This window comes from Chanodichthys erythropterus, chromosome 5 (assembly GCF_024489055.1).
Source record: "Chanodichthys erythropterus isolate Z2021 chromosome 5, ASM2448905v1, whole genome shotgun sequence".
Taxonomy (NCBI): Eukaryota; Metazoa; Chordata; class Actinopteri; order Cypriniformes; family Xenocyprididae; genus Chanodichthys; species Chanodichthys erythropterus.
In genome coordinates, this window is record NC_090225.1 from 12,692,468 (window position 1) to 12,716,719 (window position 24,252).

Consider the following 24,252-nt stretch of genomic DNA (forward strand, 5'->3'; position numbering starts at 1 on the left):
AACTTTGGTTGTTTTGAGATCATTAGAAAATATTGACAGCATATTTTGTATTCTGCAGAAGAAATAATGCATACAGGTTTGGAGTAGCTAAATTATGACAGAATTTTCATTTTTGGGTGGAGTGTTCCTTTAAGTTGTGACCTTGACGAAACAAAAAAGAAGGAAAAAAGCATGGTCTCGTAGAACTTCAGTACCTCCCCTATGTTGAGACCACAACTTTTATGACCCGCACGACGCGCATGCAGCTCTGCACAAATGAACAGGGCGCTGTCGCTTTAAATGTAAGACGACTAGGAGTTTCCAATCCTACTATGACGAAGGATTGGCTCTTGAATATTAATTGTGTCACGTGACCGATTGGACGCGCAGGGAAGGTTACCAAGCAACGTGAGCGTAATCTAATTAATATTCATAAGCCAAACCTTTTCCGTAGTAAGATTCGTCATTTGGCTCTGAGCTCAGCAGGAGCAGCAGTAGGGAACTGCACATTGTTTTGGATAGGAGTTGAGCTGTCATTCGTCTCCGAGTGCATCTCTGAGAGAAACAAAGGCGAAACGGCAACAACAGCACGACTTATTGTTTGGAAAGGCATGCTCAAATCACGCAGTTATTTTTTCGACTATGTTGGCATAGTTTTTGAATAACTGCACATCTGTATCTTATGTCGCTATTTCTGGAACGATATAAATGACATGGTTTTTGGCTTTTTATGAATAGCGCGCTGAGGTGGATGTTCATCCTCTAGAACAGACTGGAGAAAGTTAGGTTACATATTGGTTAATAAATTCATGCATTTTGGCAATGATAACAAGCTACACATTGTAACAAAACCAGGAGTATTTCTGTGCTCTGTAGAGAGTTCCGAATTAAAAACTTGAAGTCTAATGAAGACAGTAACCTTATCTCTATGTTTAGATCAGAGGAGAACAGGAGGATGGATCTTGGCAGAAGAAGAATGTCTTCACGCTTCTCCACGAGGTGTTTCCTATGTAGGACTGAGGAGCTCAGGACGTACCTTTTCACGTTTATGATTTTTTACCTGTTAATATGCACTGAAGGATCCTATTCCAAAACCTGTGATAAAAACTGCATCTTTGGAAGATGTATCAATGGAACTTGCGTCTGTGACCAGGGATGGGCTGGAGATCAATGTCAACATTGCCAAGGGAAATTCAAGTGAGTAACGCTTTTCCCTCCGGGTAACAGGTTCATTGTTTGCAAACAACGTTTACATGTGGCGATAGCAGTACATTCCCTTCTTGGTTAAATGTTTGCCTTACTGTTATTAAGAGCACAAAGGCCAGAAAGCCCCCCCACATACAGCATATCAGCATATCTTCAGAAGGGAATTAGATGTATGTTAGATAATATAGACAATGCATCTGCAAATGTTTTTAAATTTTAATATGGCACACATACATTAAAAATAGAAAACAACATATTGCTTACTACATAATTCACCCTTAAAAATAAAGTCTTTTTATTGGCAACAAAAACATAAAGAGGTTACATAAAGAGCTTTTAAAATTCATAGAACCCCTGGATTGCTCAAAGGGTTCTTTATAATGGAAAAGGGTTCTTTAGGTTATTAAAATGTTCTTTACACTAAAAAAAATACTATGGTTCTTTTAGGAAATGATCACTGAAAGGTTGTGTGGGGAACCAAAAATGGTTCTTCTATATAGCCTTGCTGTGAAAATCTCCTTTTGGAATTTTTAAGAGTGAATAATAGTCAAATGCTGAGTGTAGGATTTATTAAAGGTTATAAGATGGTGTAAAGTGTAGTCAAGTCAGAACACAACATGGAGATCTCTTCATCATGTAATAACTATGAATTCATCAGACACGATATAACAGTATGGGTATTGAGATTGTGGATTCCCATCAGGTCAAACTTTAAGTTTACATGCAGAAATGTATGTGGGAGAACTCTTTTGATTGAACCATAGTGAAGGTAAATCACTAAAGATATCTCTTTAAAATCTCATTTTATTTCTCTGAGTCACCAATGCGATATATGGAGAGCAAATTGAGACCTTGGCTTTGCGTAAATCTGCTGCCTCTCAGATATTTCTCCTAAGAAACCGACCAGAGTAATGTTATATATCATAAGAATTACAGAAGACTAAAGAGGTCTCAGTAATATCAAAAACTGCTTAGATTTGCTCAGAAAATCTGAATTTTCTGTCCAATTCACATCGTCCAGTTCACATTAATTTTATAGCACTAAACACTTACCATATGTCCACGCAGTTGTTTTATTTGTGTTTATTTGATTAATCTCAAGGAATTCTAGGAGTCAAAGTTGATATTTAAATTATAGGTGAGAACTCAAAATCTCCTGAGCTATAATGGACACCTCAGAGAATTGTATTCTCAGTGGCTTAAACTTAAGTTTAAAATAGGAATGCACATTCAGTGGTTGAATAGTTTAATTTAGACTAGAGGCATAATTACATTGCTGCTTGAAAATGGTTTCCTCCTTGAGTTCAAATACATTGTGCTCTCTAGTAAGGGATAATGATGTGGTGTGTTTAGAGTGTTTGAACTGGCCCTGTGACTCTGCTTTCTTTGACGAATCACCCATGCTGATTATGTTCTATCATCATGTTTAAGTGACATGTTATCATCATGTTTAAATGACATGTTATCTTTTGGTAACGTAAAGTGGTACTTCTGTAGCTGTAGACGAAGTGTGAAAGTAGGTACAGACTCCTATGGGTTGTTTTCAGCTACACTTTCATCAAAATTTGGTTTCTCTAATGCTGTACTGTATACCTAAAAATAGTCCCCAGAACATTATGGGCAGTGTCACTCATCAGAGTGCCTTCTGGGGAGGTGAGGAGCTTATAAAAGTGCTTAACTGAAGGATCTGACCTTGTATTTCCCTTATCTTTGACATTCTCCACAGATGTCTATTTCATTTCAAAATGCCTTGTTATCTGCCAGAGAAGTCAGTCAGAGATTTAAGGAAAAGTTCACCAAAAATGTAGGCACTGTCATATTGATTGATTCTTTTTTACTGTGGAACACAAAAGGAGAAATTCTGAAGCATTGTACTAAAGAAGAATTGCATCATTTTTATGCAGTTACTATGAGTTGGAATGCTTTCAAGCTTCAAAAAAGACTCAAAGCCCCATACCATTCTTTTAATTTTTAAAGTTCCACAATAACTTTCTGTGAGTAAGAGACTTTTATGCAAAGTCTTGCCAGTGTATGTCATTGTGCATGGTTATAGGCCTTATGACATATGGTGTCAGAAGTGGGATTATGTCGTGGATGAACCTTGCGGTTAAAGGTGACGAAGACAACAGAATTTCCATTTGACGCCCAAAAAATTTATTTCACAAAAAAAATAAATCCCAAGATGCAAAAAGAAAATAAGCAGTGTTACCCAAAAATAAATAATAAATTATACAAACAAGGGACACCAAACAGTATTAAAAGTGGTGGTACTCCGACCACGCTCACGCCAATTTACCACACCCCTCACTGAATCTTAACATTCTGGCCCCACCTATGGAAGATACCATAATACAGACAACATACATCCACCACAAATAACTATATATTTACACAACTCCAGGTATTTTGCCCCCAACATATCTCTTCCCAAAATCCACGGTCAGTGTAAATGTAGAAAGTGTGCATGTACATGTGAAATGAGGGAACGTGCCCCATAGTCCGCACATGGTCACGGAGTATCTTCGTGACAATAGATAAATGAATAGAGAGAGAGAGAAGGTTTACCTATCTCTGCTTAATGTGAATGTTGTCATACGAAGGAAGGACAGAGATTGCATGGCTTCATGCTTGACATTAATGGATTTAGAAACATGTTATGTATGTCTCTCTGTAGTGGTTTGCTTTAGGAGGAAAAATGAACGAGCTGTTCTCCGGTTATAATTTATTTACTCCATCCTGGAACATACTTGGTTGTCCTGAGGGAGTCAAAAATAGCTTCATAAAGATATTTCATAAATATTCTCCTGCTGACGGACTTTTCTTTGGGCACTCTATGCCAGGGGGAAATCATGTAATGCCTTACTTCAGGCTACATCTTAAAAGAAAAGAATAGTAAGAAAAGATGTGAAATGTGAGTCCTTTAGGGGTCACAGTGGATGACAGAATTTTGTCATACAATTGCATTTTCTGTCATTTAGACATCTAATATTGAAATGATGGAAAATGTGTTTCAGTATCACTGAGAGCGGAGCAGTAACCTGAATGTACAATGGTAATCATGCTCCATATTTTCTTTGCTTATTAAAAGCGTGTTGTTGCAGTGGCGATTGGGGTCTTGTAATTTTCAAGCATAATGAAAATGCAGCATAAATGCAATAAAATGCATTGTGCACAACAGCTAGCAATACATTTGTTGTTGGATTGGATACTAAATTAACTAAATAAAGCAAATAGATGTAAAACCATAACAATATGAAAGTTAGTTTCAAACCCTGGCCTATAGGGTCATTTTATTAGTATAATAAATATTCTATAAAACAATTCTTTTCTACTTCAATAATCTTTTCTGCTTTATTTTATTAATGCAAAATATATAAAACAGTGTATTATTAAAGCATCTGCACAGGATATTTTTACCTTGTTTCACAGACAAGGCTTAAGTCTAGTCCTAGACTTAAAATATGTGTGCCATAGTTTTGTCTCAAGATGCACACCAGTAATGTTTTTTTTTCTAAGGCACCTTTAAAAAAGCTAATTCAAATCAATTCAATTCACATTTATTTGTATAGCGCTTTTCACAATACATGTTGTTTCAAAGCAACTTTACAGAAAATGCATGTTTCTACATTACAATGTAGAGTAATTTGTTATCAGAGGTGACAGTGTCCAAGTAATGTCCATATTTCCAGAAATGTACAGTTCTAAGATATTAGAAATCATGCACTTAGTGAAAATCATATTCATTTAGGCAGAATCAATGAATCTTATTAAAGCAGTTATTATAAGTTGTGATCATAATGATTACAATATATAGAAAATTTGGTAGTTGTGTATGTTGATTCAGAGTCATCTCTTCACAGGTGTTGGGTCATCTGAATTTTTGTAAGGGACTGGATCCAAGAAAATGGAAAATAATTATTATATGCTGTTCATAACATTTAAGGCAAAAGATAATTATGTGCATTCCATCTGATATAACTGGAGTACAATGTTATGAGATGTATTATGTGAATGCTTGGCTAAAGAGATGTGTCTTTAATCTAGATTTAAACAGGGAGAGCGTGTCTGAGTCCCGAAAATTATCAGGAAGTCTATTCCAGAGCTTAGTTAGGAGCCAAATGTGAAAACATTCTCCCTCCTTTAGAGGACTTGGATATCCTAGGTACTGCCAAAAGTCCAGAGTTTCGTTACCTTAAAGCGCGTGATGGATTGTAGCACAATAAAAGATCAATTAAATACACAGGAGCTGGACTATTTAGGGCCTTAAAGGTCAGTAGCAATACTTTGTAATCGATACAGAACTTAATCGGTAACCAGTGCAGAGATCCTAAAATCGGTGTTATGTTATCATATTTTCTTGACCTGGTAAAAACTGCAGCTGCATTTTGGACTAACTGTAGTATGTTTGAGGATGCAGGACAACCCCCTAGTAATGCCTTACCGTAATACAGTCTAGATGTCATGAATGCATGAACTAATTTTTCTGCCTCAGAAACAGATAATATGTTCCATAGTTTAGCAATGTTTCTGAGGTGGAAAAAGGTTGTTTTGGTAACGTGATATGATTTTCGAAAGTCAAGTTGCTGTCTAATATAACACTCAGGTCTTTAACTGTAACAGTAAATCCTTCTAGATGCAAATTGTTTTCTAAGAGATTCTGTGTACAGGTTTTTGGTCCAATATGAAATACCTCAGTCTTGTCTGAATTTAATAGAAGAAAATTACTGGTCATCCAATGTTTATATCTTTAAAGGTGCCCTAGAATCAAAAATTGAATTTACATTGGCATAGTTGGGGCAGGGAGCGAGCGATTGATACGATCTAAACCACCTTAATGCCTGACCCTAAATACCAGTATAATTTTGTAGTCAATCTAAGGGTGTCATGATTTTTAGTGTCGAACGCAGCACTAAGATCAAGTAAAACTAGTATTGAGATGCAGCCTAGGTCAGAAGCTAGTAGTAAGTGATTTGTAATTTTAACAGGCACCGTTTCCATGTTATGATGGGGCCTGAATCCATACTGAAATTTTTCATATAATTTTTTTGCAGGAAGGAGCACAATTGAGCAGATACAACTGTATTTAGACATAAATGGAGGATTTGAAATGGGTCTGTAATTTGTCACTTGGATCTAGTTGTGGTTTCTTAATGAGAGCCTTAATAACTGCCAGCTTGAACGGTCTTGGGACATGACCTAGAGATATAGATGAGTTAATAATATTGAGAAAAGGCTCTTCTGTTATAGGTAACAACTCTTTCAGTAATTCAGTGGGTGTTGGACTTAGTAAGCATGTTGTTGATGTAGAATATTTTCTCTCAGTTAGATCGGTTCCATGTGATATAATTAAATATGATAAATATGATGAGTGGGTCTGGTGACATTTTGCTTGATCCCAAAGGAGTTTAGTAAGTCTGTAAATGCAACTCCTAATGCATCATTTGTATTATCTACGTGAATGTCAAAATCTCTGACAGTCAGTGCTTAAATGGTCTGTTCTTGTGTTGTGCTTGATGTTTGTCAAGTAATTTAGTCATTGTGTTTACAGAGAGTTATATTAGTTGTTATGTTGTCTCTCTTTCTGCAAGTCTTTGTAATATGCAGCCTTGTGGTTTTACCTCAGATGTATTTTTAGAGGGTTTGTGTGAATGTGTGGATGGATACTTGTATGTTATAAGAGGATGATGGAGATGTCGGAGCACTGCAATGTCACTCCCAGACCTTTTGTCCTTTAGTGAACTTCTGCAGATCTCTCAGAGTGTGTGTTGTTTATATGACCATCTGTCCATTACAGGATAAACTAATCCATCTGAAATGGAAAAAAAGAGCCTGAAATGGACATTCTCCAGCTGCCCCTCCTTAAACTTTATCCCATACACACATCATAAGGGTTTTTGGCAGCGTGTTTTGACTGGGCTACTTTTGTATGCTTATGTGTGGTCAAATTTGTTTTTACATTACATTTATGTTATGTATATATTTAATACAACAATATAAAATCTTGTCATACTAGACTAATTGGACAATATTTGGAGATTTTGGAGATAAAATTATTGACAATGTGTCCATAATAAATGTTACACAATCTTAACAGTCCCTATTCATTAATAATTCTTATATTATGTTTTATTAAATATTTTTTGAATAAATTATAATACATTTGAATGAGTTTTTAATTTCTTGAATTTTTGAGTTTTTTAAAGTTTTTAAGTTCTGTTTTGAAATATTTTTGAATGAATTTTGAGTAAATATAATATGAATTGTGCATTTAATTGCAATACATTTTTGTACTCTCTATATATTTCACTCTTTCCCTGATCCCCTGTCATGTTTCACATAAAACTAAAAAACAAAAAAAACAAACAAAAAAAAGAGCCAGATGCTAGAGCAGATGCTAATAGCTAGTATGGCAGCGCCGCTTAATACGGTTGCAATCAACATTCGCTACAATATGAGTCACTGATCACTCATATCCTCTCTTGAGTCTAGAGTAGTATGTCACATACTGAGTTTTGTGCTTTGACTGCAGACTGGCTAAAGACGGTTACTGCGTCTGTTCTGCTGTCTGTCTTTGTATCTCCATTTGTCAGTCACTGTCTCGCAGTTTCACTGTGTCATATAGACAGTTTCTGTTTCTCTTTTAGCAGCTGTCTGTGGTCTCTGTAACATCTGCTCTGTCTTTTTTTTTTATTGGGTATGGTACACTTTTGTTTATTTGAATTTGTGTAGTCAGGTTTGTGCAGTTATACTTCTGTGTGAAACAACATTATATAAGACACGCCATTCGTAAGACATGCCTGTGCACCATTCAGAATTGTTTTGAGAATTCCAGTTTAGTTAATTCACTAAATTTATCTTGCAGTTAATTTTAGACGACAGTTAGATTTTTTTTTTTATAACTTATACCGATTATTTGTGTTCATCGATGTCTGATAACTGATATGCTGGACCAATATATAATTTGATTTTGTTCAATTTCATCTTAATATCACAATAATAAATATAAATAATATTAGCATAAATAATATCAGCAGCAACAATAATATTAACAAGGCAAAATAAATTGACAAAGTGTAATCTTTTCAATGGAGAGCATAAATAAAGAACAAGGGAGTCTATCAACTTTGCAAAAATGTTTTGTTTTAAACTACAGTTTAATAGGAATGTTTAGGTGTTTATTAGGCTAATGAGTAAAGACAACTAGTTGACTGGAATAATTATTGTAAATTGTCAAGAAAATAACAATCAAAACAGTAAATATGTATCTTTTACACTGTATGCAGCCTCTTTGATGCCATTTATCAGTAAATCCAATAATACAAAACCGATATCCGATCAAGGAAAAATGCTTAATTATTGGGGAAAAAAATATTGGTAAAATGATTATTGGTCGATCTTTTAAGTTATTTCAATTCTCAGAATTCTTAAACCTCTCAAATCTTCTATGTGTGTGATAATTTTGCTACCAGAATTTTGTAAGAATCTGTAAGTAAGGTATATGTGTGTGTTAAGCTGCACTAGGAGATAGGAGAATCTCTGTACCTGAGCCATGCTGTTTCAACAGTCCAGCAATTAATTATCATTTCAACTGGTCAAATAACAAGGAATCACTATATTTTTACCAATTCAGTAAGACAATAATTATTAATGTCAATGCAAGTTAAAGGGTTAGTTGACCCAAAAATGAAAATCTGTCATTAATTACTCACCCTCATGTCGTTCTACACCTGTTCATCTTTGGAACACCAATTAAGATATTTTTGATGAAAACCGATGGCTCAGTGAGACCTCTATTGAGAGCAAAGCAACTGAACTCTCAAGGTCCATAAAGTTACTAAAAACATATTTAAAACAGTCCATGTGAGTTCAGTGGTTCTACGTTAATTTTATAAAGCGACAAGAATACTTTTTGTGCGCCCCCCCCCAAAAAAAGACTTCAACAATATCTATTAATGGCCAATTTCAAAATACTGCTTTGGAGCTTTACGAATCAAATCAGTGGTTTGGAGTGCCAAAGTCACGTGGTTTCAGCAGTTTAGCCATTTGATAGGAGATCCGAATCACTAATTAGAAACAAAAGATTTAAAACTCTTCGAAGCAGTGTTTTGAAATCGGCCATCATGATATATTATTGAAAAGACATTATTTTGTTTTTTTTAGCACACAAAAAGTATTCTTGTCGCTTTATAATATTAAGGTAGAACCACTGAACTCACATGAACTGTTTTAAATATGTTTTTAGTACCTTTATGGATCTTAAGAGGTTCGGTGGCTTTGCTCTCAATAGTGGCCTCACTGAGCCATCAGATTTCATCAAAAATATTTTAATTTGGGTTCTGAAGGTGAACGAAGGTCTTACGGGTGTAGAACAACATGAGGGTGAGTAATAAATTACATTATTTTCATTTTTGGGTGAAATAACCCTTTAAATAAGGGTTGATTTCAGTCAATAAAAAGTCTGTTCTGTGTTCAGGCTGTGTCAACAGCATCTGTGGCATGATGTTTATTACCACAATAAGCAATTTAAACTTTTCCCTGCCATTAATTTTTAGTAATGCAACTGAAAACAGACAACAGCTGAGTATGGTGCCCTTTTGTAGACATTGTCTTTCTAGTTAGAAACTCACATGACTACCTTTGTTGCACCACATCACATTATAGCAATATACTAGTCTGTTTGAAAGGGACTTATATTCCATTCTCATGTTTAAATAATACCTCTTAATCCTAAAAAATCATCCCATTCCAGTGAAATATTAAGCGCAGTGCTTCATTCAGGGTGAGGTCACTTCTGAAGGCTTCTGACCTGTACTGTGTTTGCTTTACTGAGCCTCTGGTGTGTTTTCCAGTGCTCCTGCTGGGCTTGTTTTGATCGACTATGCTGGAATACATCCTCTGCTCCATTCCTCCCATCCTCCCTAGTCCTCTTTCTGTCGCTCTCATCTCTTTTCCTCAGACTCTCTTTTTCTCCTTCACTACAGGGGTGACATTTCAAGAGGGAAGAGAGGGATGGTTCATGTGAAGTTCAACACAAAACCTGCATGTGAACTCTGCATTTAATTACCCTTCCTTATCCATTTTTTTTTTCTTTCACTTGCTGTCTTTTGATGTTTTTTTCTGTAGATCCTGCACTTTTCCTCAGCTTTAACCTTCACATTTCAATTACTGGCATTCAGCAACACGGCTAAGGAACATATGGAATACTGCTGATTAGGGCTGGGCGGTATGACGATATACATCATTACCATGATATAAAATGTCTATCATTGGAGATTCTGCTATATCGTGGTGGTATGTAAATATATAGCACTATTGACAGAGTGATTAAATGCATGAAAGAGAATATAAAAAGCGGGACGCGCTTGACGTTAAAAAGAGTTAAAGCACAATTTCCTCAAAAGGAGCTTGGTGCTCATGCAGAAAGCTGCCTCTCTCTGAAGGCAATCGTGAATTAAGGGACATGCTTGATGTTAAAAAGTGTTAAGCACAATAAGCAGTGAAAAAGTACTCAATGCGGTGCTGACTGACACACAGCATAAGTGCGTGCAAAGAAAGCCACACCTCTAAGCAAGGGATTGCAAATTTAATTCTCTTTCGCATCTTATTGCGCTTGAATGGTCGAATACACACACAATTATGCCTAAATGCCCAACGTGTGGAGTCTTCATGTAAACATAGCACTCTCAAGTGAAAGTAAACAGTTGGGTGTAAACCTGGGGCCATATTCACAAAACACCTTAGGGCTAAAAGTAGCTCCTAACTTGCCGATTTAGGAGAAACTCGTGTCAGTCCTAATTTTAGGAGTCCTACATTTTTGCTCTAAGAGTATTTCACAAAGCATTTTAGCACAAAAAGTAGCTCCTAAATCTGTGAAACGTTAGGAGTAGTCAAGAGGACTCCTAAGTTACTAAGACCAAATTATAAATGGTCCTAGTCCTAATCCACCCAAAGACACTGTACACCATTGAGGCAATAGCGATAGAGCCTTAGTTGCTGAACTTTTTCTTCATAAATGCAATGCATTTTTATTTATAGATTTGAATCTACGATGAGACGGAAAAAAAAAACCTTTAACAAATAAATAAATATTGTCTGATTACATGTGGCAATGGTTTTCATGAGTTCACACTTACAAATGATTGAATAGAGTAAAAAAAAAAAATAATTTATATATATATATATATATATGTATGTATGTATGTATGTATGTATGTATGTATGTATGTATGTATGTATGTATGTATGTATGTATGTATGTATGTATGTATGTATGTATGTATGTATGTATGTATGTATGTATGTATGTATGTATGTATGTATGTATGTATGTATGTATGTATTATTATTATTATTAATTTTTTTTTACTCTATTCAACCCATATATACATATATATATATAATAAGCGTATTTGGTGTGCTGTCCAAGGGGATGGAGGGCTCCGTGCTTGGAATTTAGCCCAAACCCACAGGGTGGCGGAGGGATGCAGAAAATTGTCGAAGTAACTATAGGCGAGTCTGCTCTCATCTGTGTATATATTCCTCCTCTCAAGCTGATTAGAAAGACTGTTTGAATGTGTTTCTCCCAAACTCTGTTTATAAAACATAATTTGTCGCTTGAATTCTGCAATCTCTTGAGATGCAGACATCCAAGAGGTGACTGTATATACTTTAATTAGTGACACTTCGCCTATTTTAAAACCTTTATGGCAACATTTTATTTTGACTATGGCAACATTTTTATTAAAAAATATTTATTTGAATAGGGCAACATTTGTATTTTAAAACCTTTATTTTAATATGGAAACATGACACCTCATTCTATAATATTTCTATGATTAAATCGCTGACTCCTCCCCATCAGCCAATCGCTGTGTGTTTACTCCATAGCAACGAGGTCAACCCCACCCTTACTCTTAGCTTAAAGGTGCGTTCACGCAGCCTCTTAATTCCTGTAGTTATGAGATTCTAGCTTGTAAAAAGCGTTCACGTTCTCATAGAGCTCGTAATTACAGCTTGTAAGCTGGGAGTTTTCTGAAAGCTCCCACATGTACCACGTGGCTGCTGTACCACCTGACCGCTGTAGATTCATTTAGGCATTGATAGTGGTGCCATGGAAACGCATAATTCCCAGTCCAAGGACCAAAAGGACGTGAACAGCTCCGAATATAACGTCACGTGTTGTCATTTCAAGATACCGGTAAATACGAGGTGACGTGAACGCAGTTTAAGACTTCTGTCTATTCCTTAGTAAAAGTTTGTCTCAGCAGCTTTGTGAATAGGTTTTAAGAGAAAACTCTTAGCTAAGAACTTTTACTGCTAGGAGAACTCTTAGTGGTAAGATAAAATGTTTTGTGAATACGGCCCCTGATGTGTATCAGTATAATAGATATGTGCGATTGGTCTTAAAGTGACAGGAGCCTAATATACCTACCAACACTTGTGGCAGTGTCATTAATGTGAATCAATCAAAAGAGAAAATAACTTACTGCTCTTGACTAAATAACTTTTTTTTTTTTTTTTGCTTTAATATGAGTATTTATATTTAATTCATACAGTGAAGACTATTCAAAAATTTATTTTTACATTTGATTATTTGTTTCTTTTGTTTTAAGTTTTTATAAGTTTTATATTGTATTTGTCCTATTGTTTGTAATTTGCTTCTTTTTTCTTATTTTTAATAACAAAAAAGAGATCAAATAACACAAAATAACTATATTGTGATACATTAGGGCTGGGCAATATGGCCAAAAAAATCATATCTCTGTATTTTTTGGCTGAATGGTGATATACACGGTACTTATCTTGGTATTTGCAAAATTTTTCTATTTGGATTTAGAAAAAAAAATGCTTTATTTATTAAAAAGTCTTATTTCATATCCTGCCCAGTGTTGTCCTACAAACAATGTTCATATTAATAGGATATAAAAGTGAATAGTGAATGTAACCATATAGTCTATGCTATATATGTGCAAAAAAGTTCAAATCACATTACATTCTAAAATTGTAATATTACAATCTAAAAATAAAGCTTTAAAAGAAGTTAATAATTTTTTTAAAGAAGTTAAATTCACTAAACTAAATATTTTAGGCTATTTTAATTCCTCCATTACAATAGTCACTTTACAGTTACTGCTATCACAAAAAAATCAACCTCCTTGTAGGTTTAAAATTCTGCATATGGCACATTTATTGTTGAACAAATATTTTAGCAAAATGTATATTTTAGTCAGAATTATGGCGCTCCTATTCTATTGCATGCTCGTGACAGCGCTCGTTCACTAAAGTGTGAAGTTTAACGGAAATTGTAAGGCTCGTCCTCTTCTGACAGCAAAAGGGAAATGTTTGCATAATATTCTAACATTTACAGATGGAGAATATACCTGGGAAATGTAATTTACGAACTGAGGAAAACACCACAAACGCATTAGCATTAAACAGCGCAAGTGTAACACGGTTAGTAGATATGGGAAGAAGGAGGCGGGAACCGGCGAACATTCAACAAAACTTTAATATAAAATAAACAAACAAAACGAAAGTAATGCCGGCAGACCCTCGCGGACGTCTGCCGGCCACACAAACATAACAAAACATAAAATAAAGTCCAGGCCTGGTCCTCTCTCGTCCTCCACGGTAGTCGCTCCTCCTTTTATGCTCCCGGAGCTCCTCCGTGAGGGACTCAAGGCCGGTGCGCCTCCCAGGTGAAGCTCATTAACACTCGCGCCACCGGCCTCGCGCCGTTCCCTCACGGCTCTCGCCCGCCCTGGTCGCCACAGCAAGTATCTGTCAACACATGTATCACATCAGAGCATCTGAGGGGATAAGCCACTTTAAACTATTCATGTTAGCCACATCTTACGAGTTATTTTAAAGCCCTTAATATTAAGCATGTCTCACGTTTAGGTCAAATTGTATTATGCATTTTCCCTGCAGCAGCACTCTACGTCCTCTGTTATTTTTCAGATGTGCTTGTATCAAACTACTGTATACCGATATAAATGGTATTGCCTCAATCCATATCATATTTAAAAACATATCAATATATTGTACAAACTCAATATTCCGCCCAACCCTATATGATACAATTGCAATGTTAACTTCCCTTTGTCTGTCTCTCTGTCTATCTATCTATCTAGATATATAGCCGGATGTAAACAGACAGACAGTTTTCATATAATAATTTTCAGCCTTGTTCGCGTATTAACTTTTTTGTCTCGACCCTTTGGCCTTGTGTTTTGTCTTTTTTTCCCTGCTTTTTCTTACTGTTTTTCTCTTCATACTCCAACAACTGCATCTGTGTGCAGCTAGTATTTGTTTGTCTTTTCCCTCTTTCCTCTCATGGTGAAAATGACCGCAGTCTGACACAGAGAGCATGTCAGTCAGTCAGTGAGGATCCCTGTGGGATTGTCCTCGACTCTATGATATCACCTCGCAGGCATGATTCTGAAAGCTCTGTTCAGGGTGTGGTGCTCTGGACGCCACAGCGTGCTTTGATTATTTGAGTTGAACTCTGGGTCTGCTCTTGGCTGACTGCAGAGCGGCATCAGCGCACATGAGCTCTAGTTTACACAAACTGTGTCCGATTCCTCACAGCAGGGCCAGTTGAGCAGGGTGAGAGGCCAGGTCTGTTGTCTATAGAGACCCAGCCCCTCATCCTCCATGGCAGCCTTACAGTTTGGGAGGCAGTCAGCATTTAGTGGCTCCCCAGTAACTTCATGTGTTTAAGTAAACACTAATCCTCTGGCTCATGGATGTGTTGGGAAGATTTTGTGTGTGTTTAAGTGGAGTAAGTTTAGAGGTTGTTTGCTCTTTCAGTTATTTATTTATTGCGGTTGAACACATCAGACATGCCTGTCATGCTGCCACTGGTTGAGTAATGTGACTTTTTGAGGTTTAAAGTGTAATCAACCCACACTTCTCTAGTACCGTGGTTGGTGTTGAAATACTGTCAGAATTGTCTGTTGGATTTTGTGGCATTACAGAGCCATAGCCAAAGTAAAAAGTTATCAAAGTAAACTTTGATTCTTAGACTATAAAAAAAGTACAATACAGAAGTATACAAAATTAATTATCAGTTTTTGACAAGTTCTTAAATATGAACAATAGTTAACATGAACTAACAATAAACAATACTTTTATAGCCTTTTTCAGTATATAAAAAAAATTGCTTAGTTCATTTCTACAAATACATTTTAAAAATGAAAATGCTGGAACTACACTAAAAAAAGGTGTAGTGTTTACTTTGAAGCAATTTTTACACAAATAATTCCAAAATACAGCAAGTAATAAAAAGACTGAAATAGTATTTTTTATATAATGTACTCCAGTCAAAAAAAATATCTTTGGTATCACAACACTTTATTTTAGTGTCATTGTTACATATGTTACATGTATTTACTATAGTAATAACTAGAAATTATGCATAATTACATGCAATTAACCCTAAACCAAATCCTCAACCAATAGTAAGCAGATGTAGTTAATTGTCATTACTCAGTACTTAAAGGTGCCATCGAATGAAAAATTGAATTTACCTCACCATAGATGAATAACAAGAGTTTAGTACATGGAAATGACAGTGAGTCTCAAACTCCATTGTTTCCTCCTTCTTATATAAATCTCATTTGTTTAAAAGACCTCCAAAAAACAGGCGAATCTCAACATAACACTGACTGTTACGTAACAGTCTGGATCATTAATATGTATGCCCCCAATATTTGCATATGCCAGCTCATGTTCAAGGCATTACACAAGGGCAAAACGTCAGAATGTGCACAGCTGAATCATCAGACTAGGTAACTAGGACAATAGCGAAAAATGGGAGATGGTGCAATAATAACTGACATTATCCATGATAACATGATATTTTAGTGATATTTTTAAATTGTCTTTCTAAATGTTTCGTTAGCATGTTGCTAATGTACTTTTAAATGTGGTTAAAGTTACCAACGTTTCTTACTGTATTCACGGAGACAAGAGAGCCTTCGCTATTTTCTTTATTAAACACTTGATGTATAATTCATAAACACAACTTCATTCTTTATAAATCTCTCAAACAGTGTGTAATGTTAACTTTAGCCCGTTAGCCACAGAGCACAGCCTCGAACTCATTCAGAATCAAATGTAAACATCCAAATAAATACTATACTCACAGGAATCTATGCATGCATGCAGCATGAATGACGAACACTTTGTAAAGATCCATTTGAGGGTTTTATTAGCTGTGTGAACTTTGTTTATGCTGTTTAAGGCAAGCGCAAACTCGGGGGCGGGGAGCGCGAGATTTAAAGGGGCCACGCACTGAATCGGTGCATATATAATTATGGCTCAAAATAGGCAGTTAAAAAAATTAATAAAAAAAATCTATGGGGTATTTTGAGCTGAAACTTCACAGACACGTTCAGGGGACACCTTAGACTTATATTACATCTTGTTAAAACTGGTTCTAGGGCACCTTTAAATGTATAATTACACTGTAATACTGTCACCTTTAAAATAAAGTGTATATTTACAACAGAGCCAGTACCTGTCAAAGGTTTGGAAAAATTACAATTTTATAATGTTTTTGAAAGAAGTCTCTTCTGTTGCTGCTCAAGAATAATTTATTATTATTATTAGTATTATTATCAATGTTAAAAACAGTTCCCTTTCGATACTTCACTCGTACTGCGTATGGGAAAGGTCTCCCTTTTTCCCCGCTGCTGAAGCCTTTTTCAATAACGCAGTGTAACTGCACCGTCATTGGTTCACTCATAGACAAGTTGTTGAACCAATGGCGGCGCGGCATAGCTGCGCGGCCTATGGCGACAAAGCGCGCGAATATTCCCGCCGAAATGGGCGGGGTATAGGGCTATATAAGCAGGCGTTTCGCCATAGGATTTCAGTGTTTTCTCCTTCAGCGACGACATCTACTTCTCTTCGCTGATCTCCGCCTGAAGCCGAAGAAGCTCGCCGCCTTCTGCTCTCGCCGCCGTCTGAAGAGGCTCCCGCAGCGGACTCGCCTGGACTCGCCGGTGGAAGAAAGCGCCGGCGCCCTCGCGGACTGCAGCTTCTAGCGCCGTCGCCGAGCCGCCGCCTCCCGCTTCCGGCCGCTTCCTGTGCGTCCCCTGCCGCCATCCGGCGCGCCGCCTGAGAGCTTCATCCGCGGCTTAAACGCCGCTCTAAAGGCGATTTCCAGCGGTTTTCACCGCTCTAAGAGCTTCCGCGGCCCTCGCCGCTCTAAAAGAGCCACCCAATTGCCGTTTCACGGCAGCGGCGTCTCACGATGCCCCGCCACTCATGTGGTACTTGCAGGGCCCCCCTGCACGACGACGATGGACACAGCGAGTGTGTCGCTTGCCTGGGCAAGCCCCACGCAGACGGCGCGCTCGCTGGAGACTCATGCCCGCACTGCGAGCGGAGTCTCGCTTCCCTGCGCTCGCGGGTCGCCTTCTTCACTGAAGGCGATCTCGCCGCTCGCGCCCTCCCGTCTCCTTCCTCCCGCGAGCCGGCGAGGAAAAGACAGCGGGGTAGAGCGACTCAGCGCCAGGAGTTGAGCGAGCTCACGCCGGCCCAGCCCCCGCGTGCCTCGCCCTCTCCTCCCAGGGAACTCTCTCCCGTTCTGTTCTCTCGCCCTGAGCAGCGTCCCTCCGCAGAAGCGAGTGACCTCGTCTCATTCGGGGGGAAAGACGACGAACAAGACGACTCCATGTCTCTTGCGGCTTCCGAAGCGGAAGGATGGGCTGGCGAGCCGGAAGACCCCGCTCCACCGCCTCCTTGGAACCCATCGAGCATGGCCAGGGCATGGATGCCGAGCTCTTCCGCATCCTGTCTAGAGCCGTTGAAGAGCTGGACCTCGAGTGGGCCCCTCCAGAGGAGCCGTCTCGCAGCCGCCTGGACGAATGGTTTCTGCCAGGCCGCCGCCAAGCACCTCGCCAGCGTTCAGCGCCCTTCTTTCCTGAGGTCCACGAAGAGCTGACGAAGTCGTGGCGCGCTCCCCATACTCTGCCCGCCTCCACACTACGCACCGCTCCGCCCTCACCGCCGTCGACAGCGCCGAGGAGAAGGGATACGAGCGCTTGCCACCCCTAGATGAAGCGGTGGCTGCTCACCTCTGTCCTCCCGCGGCTGTGGGTTGGAAGACGAAGGGCCCTTCCTTCCAAGCCCTGTCGGACCACCTCTACTCTGGCTGGACGGGCTTACACCTCGGCGGGCCAAGCTGCCTCTGCGCTCCACACCATGGCCATATTTCAAGCATTCCAGGCCAAACTCCTCCGCTCTCTGGATGAGTCTGGAATCGACGCGCCAGCCTTCAAAGATCTCCGCAGCGCCACGGATCTTGCCCTGCGAGCTACGAAGGCTACGGCCCAGGCCATCGGTCGTTCCATGGCCAGCCTGGTCGTGTTGGAGCGCCACCTGTGGCTCAACCTAACGGGAGATCAAAGACCTAGACAAGACGGCCTTCTTAGACGCCCCGGTCTCGCCTTCTGGTCTCTTCGGGCCTGCAGTGGATGGCTTCACTGAGCGCTTTACTGCCGCGCAGAAATCGTCTCAGGCTATGAGGCATTTCTTGCCTAAGCGCTCCAGCTCCGCTTCTGCGTCTAGCCGCCCCAGGACTGCGCCGGCTCAGCAGAACAAACCAGCCCCACCTGCAACACAGGCAGCGCCGCCCCAGGAGCATCGCCAGCGCTCGCGCCCTGCGGACGCCCTCCCTTCCCGAGGCGCCAGGGACCCCGGCCCAGGATTGTGCTGGACCCGGTGCCTCCGAAGTCGTCCTGATTCGTCGGACAGGAAGAGGATGGGGGACCGTCCCGTTACGACCGGACCACCCCAAAGCTCCCACGAGTAATTTCCCCTCCGCCTCGTTTATTTCCGGGCGTGGGAAACATACTCCAAGTGACAGCTGGGCCCACACCTGTTGCGCCCACTCCAAACGCCGTTTTCACGGCGGACAAATTTTTACCTCATCACAAAAAGAGCAAATTTCCTCTTCCACCCCTCGCGGTGTACGACCCTCTCAACGGCGGTCTGTCACCCAACATTATTCAACCCCTAGCCACTCGGGCCGAGGCCTGGCAGGCCATCCCCGATGTGTCAGAATGGGTCATGGGGATCGTAAACCAGGGCTACTCGCTCCAGTTTGCACGACGGCCCCCCCGCTTCGCCGGGGTGCTTCAAACATCGGTCAATCCGGACGACGCTCATGTCCTCCGGGCCGAAGTCATGTCGTTGCTGGAAAAAGGAGCTGTGGAAATGGTTCCTCCGTCAGAGAGCGAGACAGGCTTTTACAGCCGCTACTTTCTGGTCCCCAAAAAGGATGGCGGTCTCAGACCCATCCTAGACCTCAGGCTTTTGAATCACTCCCTCATGAGACGGAAGTTCAAAATGCTGACGCTGAAGCAGATCCTCGCGCACATTTGCCCCGAGGACTGGTTCTGCTCGCTGGACCTGAAGGATGCGTATTTTCACATCCAGATAGCCCCCGGTCACAGACGATTCTTGAGATTCGCATACGAAGGGGTGGCATACCAATATACGGTCCTGCCCTTCGGGCTGTCTCTGGCTCCCCGCACTTTCACCAAGTGCATGGACGCGACGCTTTCCCCTCTGAGACAGATGGGAATCCGGGTTCTGAATTATCTCGACGACTGGCTCATCTTAGCCCGTTCGCGAGACGAGCTGGAACGCCACAGATCCGTGCTCCTCAGCCATCTACAATGCCTGGGTCTCAGGGTCAACTTAGCCAAGAGCTCGCTATGCCCCACTCAACGAATTTCGTTTCTGGGAGCAGTTTTCGACTCGGTCCGTATGACGGCAGTAGTCTCGCCAGAGCGCGCCTGGCAATTCAGCAGCTCACGGCATCTGTCACGAACAAAGCCTATCTCCCTCTGAAGTTTTTCCAGAGGCTGCTAGGGCTGATGGCTTCCGCCTCCCCGGTGCTGCAGCTAGGCCTTCTTCGGATGCGGCCTCTTCAGTACTGGTTGAAGTTCCGGGTTCCTCCCAGCGCATGGCGGCACGGCCGCCTATGTCTCAAGGTCAATCGGGCCTGTCTTCTAGCCCTGAAACCTTGGATGGATCCAGTATGGTTCCAACGCGGAGTCCCTTTACAGGCGGTCTCACGGAGGACGGTGCTCTCAACAGACGCCTCCAACTTGGGCTGGGGCGCTGTGTGCGAGGGCAGACCGGCCTTCGGCTCGTGGAGCCACGAGGAAAGCCATCTACACATCAACTGTCTAGAGATGCTAGCAGTGATGAAAGCCCTTCAGTTCTTTCAGGCTTACTTGACGGGACGTCATGTTCTAGTTCGGTCAGACAGTATGACGGTGGTGTCATACCTGAACCACCAAGGCAGTCTTTCGTCCAGCCGCTTATGCGCTCTGGCGAAACGTCTGCTGGAATGGGCTCTTCCGAGGCTTCAGTCGCTCAGAGCGACTCATGTTCCTGGCAGGAACAATCTGGGTGCGGACATGTTGTCACGGAGCAACATCCCCTCCGACGAGTGGATGCTCCACCCCCAAGTGGTCCTCACGATCTGGGAGTTCTTCGGGAAGGCAGAGGTAGACCTCTTCGCCTCAGAAGACAACTCTCATTGCCCAACATTTTTCTCGAAGGAAGTAGATGCTCTGGCCCACACATGGCCCAGCACGCTCCTTTATGCTTTCCCTCCGATCGCACTGATCCCCCAGGTCATCAGGCGTATCAGAGAAGACCAGCACAGAGTCCTTCTGGTGGCCCCGCTCTGGAGGAACCAGGTTTGGTCCTCAGAGCTATTCAGGCTCTCTCTAAGAGCCCCGTGGCCGATTCCCCTGAGACGGGACCTCCTCTCTCAGGCAAACAGAACAATCTGGCACCCACAGCCGCAGCTCTGGGCTCTGCACCTCTGGTCCCTCGATGGGAGCCGACTAGCCTCCCCCGAGGACGTCCTAAATACCATTTCTCAGGCTAGAGCCCCATCTACGAGCGCCTCTACGACCAGAAGTGGTCAGTCTTTGTTGATTGGTGTTCAACACGCAACATAGACCCTGTGGAGAGTGACGTATCTTCCATACTGTCTTTCCTCCAAGAACGCTTGGAAATGGGGCGCTCCCCTTCCACGCTTAAGGTTTACGTAGCAGCCATTGCAGCGTTCCACGCTCCTATTGCTGGCCAATCGGTGGGACGAAAACGGGCTCGTGATCCGTTTTTTGAGAGGTGCTAGGCGTTTGAATCCTCCTCGCCCTCTCACTATTCCCTCCTGGGACCTCTCGTTGGTCCTCAGGGCCTTGAAAGGAGCCCCATTTGAACCAATGGGTTCAGCCGACCTCAGGCCCCTAACACTAAAAACCGCTCTGCTACTAGCACTAGCATCGGTAAAGCGTGTTGGCGATTTGCAGGCCCTCTCTGTGAACCCTGCATGCCTCGAATTCGGGCCTGGTGACTCTAAGGTCGTTCTGAAACCTAGGCATGGCTACGTCCCTAAAGTGCTCTCAACTCCGTTTAGAGCTCAGGTCATCTCGCTCTCTGCTCTTCCTCCCTCGGCGGACGAACCAGAGCTGCAGCTACTCTGCCCAGTCAGGGCATTGAGGACCTACATAGACCGATCACAGTCTTTCAGACTGTCGGATCAGCTCTTTGTTTGTTTTGGCGGCCGCACCAACGGGTCTCCGGTCTCGAAACAACGCATCTCCCGTTGGATAGTGGATGCTATTAACCTGTGCTACTCCTCACTGGGCACTAATTGCCCCATAGGAGTCAGGGCCCACTCCACTAGAGGAATGGCTTCCTCGTGGGCTTGGTCCAACGGAGTTTCCATCCAAGACATCTGTGAGGCGCGGCCGGCTGGTCTTCGCCGTCCACCTTTGTCAGGTTCTATCACCTCGATGTCCCGACCTTACAAGCTCGGGTCCTGTCGGTGTGATTAGCGGCTTCCAACAGGTCCCGCTTCACGCCGCCATAGGAAGTATCTTCCTTCAGTGTAACCATGGGTTCGGTTAGGCTTTGCCTCCGCTTGTCCTTTTTGCCCCCCTCTGGGTGGCCAAATGCAAGCTATATCGTTCCCAGCCGTGGCACGGCGTGGTTGAATTCGTTCCCCATACGCAGTACGAGTGAAGTATCGAAAGGGAACGTACTCGGTTACTAACGTAACCTCGGTTCCCTGAGATACGGAACGAGTACTGCGTCACTTGCCGTGCCACGAGGCTGCGGCTCAGGGTCGTCGCTTCAGTCGATTGACACTGAAATCCTATGGCGAAACGCCTGCTTATATAGCCCTATACCCCGCCCATTTCGGCGGGAATATTCGCGCGCTTTGTCGCCATAGGCCGCGCAGCTATGCCGCGCCGCCATTGGTTCAACAACTTGTCTATGAGTGAACCAATGACGGTGCAGTTACACTGCGTTATTGAAAAAGGCTTCAGCAGCGGGGAAAAAGGGAGACCTTTCCCATACGCAGTACTCGTTCCGTATCTCAGGGAACCGAGGTTACGTTAGTAACCGAGTACGTTATGCCGCTTAAAATATTTTGCGGAAATGATTGACCAGTTCTCTATGGCGATCTTTTGTCATTTATATTAGCGATGTCCTGGCCACACTGATCACAGAGCAAATCTCACATGCTGCCAACACAATCCTCATGAAGCAGTTTTTAATCCCGAGCTGTAATCCAGCACAGTACAATCACGGTGGCAGTTCCTCTCATTAGGGAGATGAAACAGCAGACTTCAGCACTAATCGCTGTGATCTGTGTTTGTGATCCAGTACCCAACCATGTTCTGTTTTGAAATGCCACAGTGTCTGTCTTGTGTGATTCTGTGGGTTGAGTTACTCATGACTGTTGTCTGAAGATGACATCAGTGGCAGAGCAATCAATGTTCACAAATGCATAAATAACCATTGCCGTGCAAACATTTTGACATCACTCTTGGGCTTGGTAATGTTCTGCACACATTGGAGCATCAAGCTTTGTTTTAGCTCTTAATATATACTTAGGGTCTGTTCACCACAAAGGGCTTCACAGGAAAACATAGTAAATGTTCATTTACACTTAGATGTAGTCTCATTCTAAACCGCTTTCAAAGACCTCACCCACTAATTACCACTTTTACAGTCACTCTGTGTCTGCGTCAGAACACTTCTACTCCAGTCTGGTTTTATTTATATGATGGGTAAATTTGGATGATTTTAACAGCCTGTTTATCTCTGTCTGTTGGACTAGGTTTGTTTTGGACTTAAAGGGATAGTTCACCCAAAAATGACAATTCTGTTATTTACTCACCCTCATGTCATTCTAAACCCCTTAAGACTTTCGTTCATCTTTGGAACACAAAAACAAAGATATTTTTAATTAAATCTGAGAGATTTCTGTCCCTCCATTGACAGCCTACACAACTACCACTTTGATGCTTCAAAGAGTTCATAAAGAGATCGTGAAAATAATCTATATGAATTGAGCAGTTTAGTCCAAATTTTCTGAAGAGACATGATCACTTTATATGATGAACAGATTTCATTTAGGCTTTTATTCACATATTCATCAACGCACACATCAGTTGTGGTAAATGGAAACTAAAACATGCAGACTTGACGTCTAAAAATAGGGTCCAGTTTTTTGTTAAAAACTTTGTCATGTATACGGCCCCTAAATTTCCACTCTTTTGAAACCAAATTAAATACAAATTTTTCTCTGAGAATTAAGGTGTAAAGTGCCTTTTGTAAGACACAGCCCTTTTTTTTAGGATACTGTATTTTAAATATAATTTTGTAAAATCAAAATAAGCTTTACAGATCATTATTGTAAAGGCTTTAAACAAAGTTTTTTGTGCTTGTTCAGTGAACCATAAACAATTATCGCACATGCACCTGTGGAACAGTCCTTAAAGATGCTAAAGAGGATGTTTTGTTTTATACATTTTTGCAGTATTACTTGAAACTGTCTTTACTAACTGATAAAAGACTATTTATTTGGTGCACTGAAAGGAATAATATTAACATACATCATCTGTGCACAAGGTAGGGCCTTAAAAACATCAGCTAATCACGTAAACGATTGGCCCTCTGGCTTGTCAATCACTGCCGTGATTTTCCTTGTGAGAGACATGCACGGATTGGCCCTCT

General features: G+C 41.3%; 1 protein-coding gene across 6 annotated transcripts in view; it reads left to right on the forward strand.

Annotated features, from left to right (window-relative positions):
- Positions 1–919: 919 nt before the first annotated feature.
- The window catches only part of atrnl1a (attractin-like 1a), a 332,899-nt gene continuing 309,566 nt past the window's right edge, over positions 920–24,252 (forward strand). For all 6 annotated transcript variants that reach the window (XM_067386115.1, XM_067386114.1, XM_067386113.1 and 3 more), the window contains exon 1: positions 920–1,176. In XM_067386115.1, the coding sequence (XP_067242216.1) occupies positions 935–1,176 (242 nt within the window). In that variant the 5' untranslated portion in view covers positions 920–934. The remainder of the gene's footprint in view (positions 1,177–24,252) is intronic.